The sequence below is a fragment of the Trichoderma asperellum genome, chromosome 3, assembly GCF_020647865.1.
Source record: "Trichoderma asperellum chromosome 3, complete sequence".
NCBI classification, from domain to species: Eukaryota; Fungi; Ascomycota; class Sordariomycetes; order Hypocreales; family Hypocreaceae; genus Trichoderma; species Trichoderma asperellum.
In genome coordinates, this window is record NC_089417.1 from 1,095,441 (window position 1) to 1,103,928 (window position 8,488).

At 50.2% G+C, this 8,488-nt stretch overlaps 2 protein-coding genes across 2 annotated transcripts; both read right to left on the reverse strand.

Moving 5' to 3' along the window:
- Positions 1 to 513: 513 nt before the first annotated feature.
- Positions 514 to 4,161, reverse strand: TrAFT101_004956 (uncharacterized protein). Its single transcript, XM_024900306.2, has 4 exons — positions 2,357 to 4,161; positions 2,062 to 2,243; positions 1,111 to 1,973; positions 514 to 1,052 (listed from the first exon to the last, which is right to left on the reverse strand). Exons 1-4 carry the CDS (start codon positions 3,756 to 3,758, stop codon positions 965 to 967), a joined length of 2,535 nt encoding a protein of 844 aa, XP_024759678.2. The 5' UTR covers positions 3,759 to 4,161; the 3' UTR covers positions 514 to 964.
- A 736-nt stretch (positions 4,162 to 4,897) lies between these two features.
- Positions 4,898 to 8,044, reverse strand: TrAFT101_004957 (uncharacterized protein). The gene is made up of 3 exons (XM_024905768.2): positions 6,974 to 8,044; positions 5,328 to 6,907; positions 4,898 to 5,262 (listed from the first exon to the last, which is right to left on the reverse strand). Exons 1-3 carry the CDS (start codon positions 7,635 to 7,637, stop codon positions 5,188 to 5,190), a joined length of 2,319 nt encoding a protein of 772 aa, XP_024759676.1. The 5' UTR covers positions 7,638 to 8,044; the 3' UTR covers positions 4,898 to 5,187.
- Positions 8,045 to 8,488: the final 444 nt, after the last annotated feature.

The window sequence follows — 8,488 nt, forward strand, 5'->3', positions numbered from 1 at the left end:
TGCTTATAGAATCTCATCCAACGCCTAGAATATAACCTCCAAGAGCCATCTTGTTTATATATACTTCACGTGTAACTGTTCAAAAAGCCTTCAAAAAAACGGTCTTGTCTCACCAAAAGCTGCAAGCAACAAATCACACGACTCCCAAAACAAGAAAGGCCAGTCCTTTCACAAGAAGCTTGTGTTCGCCTCCCCTCCATGTCTCACGTAACACCTGTTTTTTGAGGTGACACCCACAACACCTGTCTCAAGAAAGCGCCGGCAAGACGGTCACTTACATCAAGACTTGACTATTAGCCAACAAATTCCGAGCCCATCTTGCCATCGCAACAAAATCGTATATCTGATAATTGAAGATGGAATAATCCATGATTTCACCTTGTTTCAGGCGATACGACAATCTTCTCTTCATCGCTGAATCTCTCCCTAGTACGCGGTCTGTGTGCGTGTAGCCTCTGCAGGATGACGTGGTGGGCTTTTATGCAGCCATCAGTTCAACCAACACTCGGTATCACCAGCGCTGTCAATGCGAAACGACCTTGGACGGATATCAACGGCATTGACGATGGTTACAATGTTGAATTATGCCCGTTACCTGATTTATATTGTGCCAAGACCGTAATCATATTGTTTGTGACAGGAACTTCCTAGATAAATGTTCCTATACATATCTTGATGATATCTTGTAACTGACAACGCTTCAGAATGAATATCAAAGCTCACGAGCCCAGCTCCATCTTGAATGTATTGTTGCGCCAAATCTTTTCCTTATCACCCCTTCAAATAGTATAACTACAAAGACGGCCTCAACTCCCCCTCCCTCCCAGATAGCCAGGCAAGCAAGTGCTCGAGCATTATCCACCAACCACTTGCGGCCACATTTTTCTTCCCCAGACGACATCCTATGAATCGAGCAGGGCAAGAAATGCAAGTAAATTCATATCATACGTAAATTCGTTATTCGTTATTCGTTAATATCATGTGGCTGGTCTTCGACCAGAATCACTACCGTCAGTGTCGCCGCATATGCTTCTCTGATAGCACACGCCATGCTTCAGAGCAAAGTCAGTTTCGGTGTTCAAGGAGAAAGTGATGAATGATCAAACATACCATGTGTTGTGAACATCCGCCACTATGGCGCTGAGCCCCCAATGAGCGCACCAAGCTCTTGCCAGCACCTCATTGTCTCGAACCCCCACTGCATCTACCACGAGCACCTTCTCATCGTCGACGTCCCTATCGACAATGGCTTTCGCCACGTCTGTCGCCGGTGGAGGGCTCGAGGCTGTGCTACTAGGTCCAGAAGCTTGGCCATCTCCATACAAGCCGCCCCAATTGCGTACTCTTACAATCTCGTCCGCCTTTATGAGCTGATACTCGTAGTCGTAGAAAAGGGGGTGTGGTCCTTCTGCACAGGGCCATGCCGAGACGAAGCTCACGTCGTACATTAATCGTAGCGGCCAGGAAACACCATCAATGGCAAATTGGACTTGAGCATCAAAGAGCCGAGGACCTATGGCGCTGCTTTCGTTTGATGTCGCAGAGACTGCTTTGAAACTCAATAGCTCCATCCGCACCGCGTCGACCATGTACCTCGTGCTGTCAAGCGTAGGTAATTTATACTCACGCACAGGATATGTATCTGCCCGTGGCCCTAACGCATCGGACCGCGTGCTCATGCTCTCTACGTCCTCTCGGGCCATTTTCTGCTTCGGCTGCCGGGCTCGGATACGAGCTATCTGAGACCTGCCAAGGTCCACCGTAGGTCTACCAGGTCCAACCCATCCAGCTACCGAATGGCATGTGGGTGCCAGCACTTTACCTACAATGCAGCTCGCCGACCAGTATGTATGACTATTACGATACTGGAAGCCACACTGTGGGTGCATATGTGAGAGCAAAGCAAGCTCATTTGTGGCAGGATCCGGGTCTAGATCGATGAGCGAGTTCATAATGAGGAACGAGAATGTTGGCTATCACCCGTTAGCAAGATATTTTTCAATGACCTCTGCCCCCTCTCGGCTGCTGCTTATTGTGCCGCTACATCAAAATACAACTTACACCAGGAAGTACAAGACCGCTAAAGTAGGCAAACGCATCCGAGCTTATGGAATCCAGAGCGAACTCTTCATCCTTTTGCCTGAGGCTTTCCATTGTTTCCCTCAGGTTAGGCCACTTCATAATCTGAGCAAACTTCTTAAGCTGCTTCACTTGGCGCTTCTTCAGCTTATACCGCAGTCTCACTAGAACGTCATACCATTAGTTTTTGTGTTTCTCGAACACAACTACTCGGTCTCCTTTCCCGTTTCTTGTTTCACCATCGAAAGGGCCGCCAAAAAGGAAGCATGTCACTTACCATCCGCAGGCGAACTGCCATACTCTTCAACTCGAACATTCTCCCGCCACCGTCTCGCGAGAGCCAAGTTCCACTTGATTGTAGGAGGCATCTGTTGTAACAGTTTCTCCCTGGCCCAGTCGTCGTGATGCCGCGAATGAATACGAAGTTCCAGTTCTAGGCTGAGGAGCAGCTGGTGAAAAAACTTGTGGTATTGCTCTCGGTGTTCCTCGTTTGCGCCGTCAAAAATGAAACGAGTCACGACCTGATTCTTTGGCTCTGTGTAATCGATCCAGTCAGGACGTGACAGAGCCATGATCAGATCGGCAATCTGTTTATCTAGCGTCTTGTGTGGGCTTAACATCTTGTCAGGATCCCGCAAGAAGCGCTTGTATAGAGATCGATACAAGAGGCCCAAGTCATCATCTTCTAGCCCCAGCTGCTGCAAGTCTTGCAGTCGCGCAAAGATTTGCTCCAAGGTTACCGACCGCGGTATGACACCCGAGTCTCGCAGCGCAATCTTGGATGGGATGTTGCTTGCTGCTGCAGCCCACTGGTTGAGCGTAACGGTGCCGCCTATACGACCATAGAAGAAGGCATAGCTCGGCTGCTCTATGGTCTCCCAGGGTGACGATACGTGTCCGTGCGCCTGTATCTTCATTGTCATGAGATGCGACATGGCATCGTGCGGCTTTGCAACGTCTGTGCCCCCCCTCCGGCTCTTCGAGCTCGTCACGTACAGCGCATAATGCTGGTCCGATGTGTAAGGGATTGATTTTTTGCGCCCTTTGTAGGTTGGCGCACCACGCGCAATCAGCTCGAGGGCATCCTGGTGGGAAAGCTCTTCGCGGTCTGATGTGGTGACCGGAGGCCATTGCGCTGCTTCGCCTCTGTTCGTCGCCTGCGCTGCGGGGATTATGTGCTTCTTGTCATCGGCAGCAGTATTGATAGTGTTATTGTTGTTGTTGTAGTCGAGGTCAGCGCCGCTACCTCGCTTCTTGCCAAAGCTCATTTGAAGGCGTCCAGACAGCGATTCGTCTGGTCGTCGCCTCGTGGCCGACGTTCTGGGCGAGCGCCCATGGATGTCACTGCTATTGCCGCCCCCTCCATCAATGGTCCGGCGCCTGCGTGGGTGAAGCCCCAGCTCACGGCGCGACAAAACAAGACTATTGCTGCCCTCGCTCAGCCTGCGCTGCTGCCTCAGCTGCTGTTCATCGTGATCTTGCTGTTCTCGTAGCTGCGGCTGCTGCTGGAATTCTCTGTTCTCGTTGTAGTCTTCCCATTCCGGGTCGGCCTCTTCACGCGCTTCTCCGCGCAGCAGCAGATCCTGATACTTGCGCACCACCCTAGACCCTCTCTTCATCAAGCTCTCCCCGCGTAACAGCCCTCCCCAAAACTTGGATTTTTCTTTCCTTTGCTCCATGGCCGTCACCTCTCCTCACGAAAAAAAAAACCTACCCGACCACTTTCGCTAAACGCTTTCTCCAATGGCGCCCTAAGGCGAGAGATGGTAGGTTAAAAAAAAAATTCTCACGAAAAGTCGGTCAATCTCCCCAGTAATACTGCAGTGCATGGCTAGCCAGCTTTCTTCGTTTCCGTTTCAGCGTCTCGTCGGTAGCGAAAGCATCTTAGTCGATTGGGTTTGATGCTTGAGAGGTTGTTCCACTGGCGCGATCCTATATTTGTAAATCGCAGTCGAATATTCACGGGCAACTGGGAGTAAAGGGAGAGAGAAAAAAGAGGGTAGAGGTCAAGGAGCAGTTGAAAGTCGCAAAAGGGAAGGGCGAGAAAAAGCGAGATGTTGAGGCAGGACGCACTTGTACGTACAACATGCCACAATAGGTAGCCGCCCGCGCCTACCGGTGACCAGCATCTGGCAACCACGGCAAACGAATGGCGAGACTTTGGCTGCATTTCTGCTTCTACACAGTGTTCTTATTGGAAACCGGCTAAATCATTTTGGAGAGAGAAAACGAGGAAGAAAGCCAGTACTATTGTAAAACATGGACAATAGCTTGTTTCTACAAGTTTGCAGCAATCTCCATTGCCTTCTTTCATGCCATGCTATGGATGCTGCGATTGTTCCCTCGTGCACAAATCCAATTCTCCACGTGCCCGTCACAACGCGCGATTCTGTTCTCCCTGTATTCTGCCCAATGCAAGCCAAATACTAGCTTTTCAAATAGAGCGCAGCTCTTTAATAGAGCCAACATGAAGTGGCGATGATAGGTTGTGATATTGACCAGCGGTACTCTGCATGGCCTTTTCGGTACCAAATGCAACTGCATGCTGCATGCCGCACACTGCATATAAGCGCTGCATATGACAAAATATGGAGTTTTTACTGCTACTGTCGAAATATAAAAACGACAAGACAACGAAAGACATGGGACAGGGTTAGTGTAGCAAGGTATGTGGAATAAGGCCAGGTGACCAACCACCCCGGTAACTATTTGAGATGCGAGACCCAATCGCCGCCGCCATACCCCGAATTCGGCACACTGTTGGCCAAAGTAGCAGGCATAGAACCATGGATATTTGACTATTGAATCAACTGTTTTTGTCCAATACGAATAAAATAGCCACGATTCTCGCATTGCATCATATTGTTCCTATAAAATAAAATATTAAATTATATCGCAACTCACTCTTTAGAACTATTATTGACAACGCTGAGAAACGCGCGCACACACCTTCGCCTACGGCAAGATGATATCAAAGTACAAGCATATGCATCTACTATAACAATTTGTCCAAAATATCTTCACACGGCCCTTTGAGCTTCTCTAGCCTCGCTGCTATTATACACGGCATGTATGCATGTGCATAGTGTACACATGCACGCTCTTCTTCTACACCAACTCGTCCGTAATGGGCATCGGCATATCCGAGTCGAGATTCTTCATCTTGGCAAATGCTTTCTGGTACTTTATATAATGTCAGCTGCACACTCATTCGTCGATTTCAATCACATAATCCATCGTGCTCTTACCTGAAGAACAAGATTGACAATCAGCGCAATCATCATGGCCACGCTGATGATAATCGGCCCAATCATGTTGTCGAAGTCCTTGCCGCTCCTTTCCACAATCATGCTTCTGCGAACCTGATGGATGCTGTAGCCCCAGATGCCTGCAAACGCCGCAATGGCGATGTACGCAATTCCGATCCACTGCGCAATCGCATTGTCGCCAGCCGCCGAATATAGCGCCAGAGCCAGAGTGCCCTGCAGGATGGCAATGGACTGCCACTTGAGAAAGGTTCGCTCATTGGCCAGCCACACCTTGGGCTCAACCTTGAGCTCCCCTTTGTTCTTGATCCATTGCGTAGGCTCGACAACGCCCTCGGGCAGACGGGCTTTCTGAGCGCGCTTAGCCCTGGCGTATTTGGAGAGAGACAAGCCAGGGAGAACTGATGATAGGGTGCCGTATCCACTTGGTTGCGCTTGGGAAGAGCTACCCTGGCCCTCTTCTTCTTGCGTTCCGTCTCTCCCTTGGGGCCTCTGTCTTAGGGAACGAGACAGGTAGGCCGTGGCATCAGCTGCCATGCGCTCTGCCAAATATGATTTTCCAACAGGTGAGCTTTGGGCTGCCTTATAGGAGCTTGGCACTGTTCCGATGAGGCTTCCCACGGCCATGGCATCATCCGCACGCTGGGCTCGGCGCTGCTCCTCTTCTTCAAAAGCCTTTTGGGGGTCCTTGCGAATGTCGGTTTCAAGATCGCCAAGCCAGAAGGGCAGGTTGTTAACGTAGTCGTCAAACAGGGAGGCAACTCCGTGGACAAATTTGGAGAAACGAGGGGATGGGTGCACCAAGTGGGAGCCCATCAGGTCCTCTATCCAGGTCGGCCGCTTGCGGGTGCCGTCCTCCTTCAATTTGATTTCCAGCACAGCGTAGGGAAATTTTGATACTTCGCTCTGGTTGATATTCGGGAACGGGTACTTCATATTGCTATTATCGATATCGGTTCGGTGCCATTCGTTGGGATCACGGCAAGGCCTGCTCTTGTCCAGAGTGTCTTCGCGGATGAAAGCCAAGTCGGTATCGATTGAGATGCGGACTCGGTCATCAGCAGGCTTCTGGAAGGCAGTGCGGACATAGTTAGCTCTTAACACTGGCGCCAGCTTTCTCTTCTGCTGGAACTCCTGAACCTTAGCAACGGTCGACCTGAAAGCTTCAATCTGTTCTAGGCTCTCGCCTTGCCTCTCCATCTTCTGTATCGCCTTCTCAGCCGTGTACTGTCCGTCCAGGAACTGCCTGATGTACTTGTCCTTGATTGTAAACTTGTGCTCTTCGCTCTTGCCAGTAGCATCGGCTGACTTTTGTTCTACGAAAATCTCCGGCCTAGAGCTCAGTTGGCCGTACCATCGCAGACGAAGAGAAGTCACTTCTGATTGCTGTTCGACCTTCTCCGAGTATACTTCGAACTTGGGGTTGTCAAAATAGAGCGAGGTGATGGAAGGTGAATCGGAAGCATCGAGCTCCTTAGCCGACTGCTCGCTATAAACAAGGGCGGGAAGACGACGGAGAATCAGGGTCTTGACTTCGAGTAAGTTGTCGGGGTGTATCCAAACTGGCAATTGCATGTTAGCAAGCCAAATAATAGTTTATATAACCCGAATTCTACAATGTCACTCACACTTATGGGCAGTATATCGCTCGCCATTGTGGGTTTCTGCTGAAGCATCAAATTCGAGCGGAACCTGGTCGCCCTCCTCCAATTGCTGTCGAATAGCAAAATACATGACAGACAGCTTATTTAGGAGAGGCGAATAGCCTTGTTCAGAGTTGAAGGGCCGCTGAGCCAGGCTCAGCTGCATCATCGGCCGCACCTTGTAACGGTCACCCCTCTTGCGATCATGCTTCTTGACGATCTTGAGGAAGCTCGTATAGTTGATGCTGCTGTACTTCTTCAGGGCCTTGACCTCATTAGTGATCTCGTCAAGCTCAGCCTCAATCTCCTTGAGCTTTGTGGCGGTTGCCTCGCGGTCGGCATCCGATTTGCTACCGCTGCCTTCGACCTCAGCGTTGGGCTCGGCAGGCGGTGCAACCTCCTTGAGCTTCTCAAACGCAGCTTCAACCCTCTGCTTAAGGTTGTCGAAGCGCTCTTGCTGGAATTGGGCGACTTTCTCGAGCTGCACGTTGAAAATCTCATCGCAGAAGCGGCTCTCGTCCTCCTCAGTCCAAACAGTCTCGTCGTCTCTCTTATCCTCTCGCAGGAGGCTTTTGAGCTTGCCATAGTCGACGTATTTGTCCTTCCATGGCGGATATATCGACTCGCGCAGCGTCTTTCCGAAACGCATCTCGCAGATTTTTTTTTTTTTTTTATTTTTTTTTTCCTTTATACCCTCTGTCGGCGGCAATCCTCAAGGGGAAAAAAACAATCGTCGGCTCGTCTCCGTCTCGATCGTATTGGCCGAAGTTGAAGCTTCCGCTGGGTTATGCAGCGGTGAATCGGTGAATCGCGAATTGAGCCAGAAGGAGTAGGATTGGTCAATGCAGATTAAAACAAGATAGGACCTGGAGAGGCTGAGGCAGATGCGTGGTTTGCGGCACGAAGAGGGAGAAACAAGGTTTTCGTCTCGATTGAGTCGACGTAGGCCAAAATTGTTTTTAATTGAAGCAAGGCAAACACGGAGTCCAGCTTTGCCCACTACACGCTTCTAGGCCTTGCCGGCTCGGCTGCTGAAGCTCTGCCCATTATCCACTAAGCCCGCTATACTCATCTCGCCGGCGCCACTAGCCTCGCTATCCGGGGCGCCGAAGCAGCAAAAAAACAAAAAACCCCACTTCGAGCTGCTTGCCGCTGCGGTTCCAAGAGCAAATGCGGCTAACTCGTACCGGCATCCAGCGGGTTTTTACTAGGCCTGCAGGGCCACTGCAGGGCTCTGGAGCCTATCACCTCCCACTAACCAGCACGTGTTGGTTGTTGATGCTTTTGGAACATCAATGTACTGCAGAGCTACTGATGCCAGGATCCAAGCAAAATGACGCAGGCCGCCCCGCAGGCAAAGTTTCAACTGAGCCGATTGGGCATCAAGAGAAGAAAAAAGAAGAAGGGGAAAAAAATCAAATTAGATAAAATCAGGTGAAGATTGGAAATGTCGTTGATGTCCTGACTAGTCGACAATAATTTACAATACACTGTGAGGCT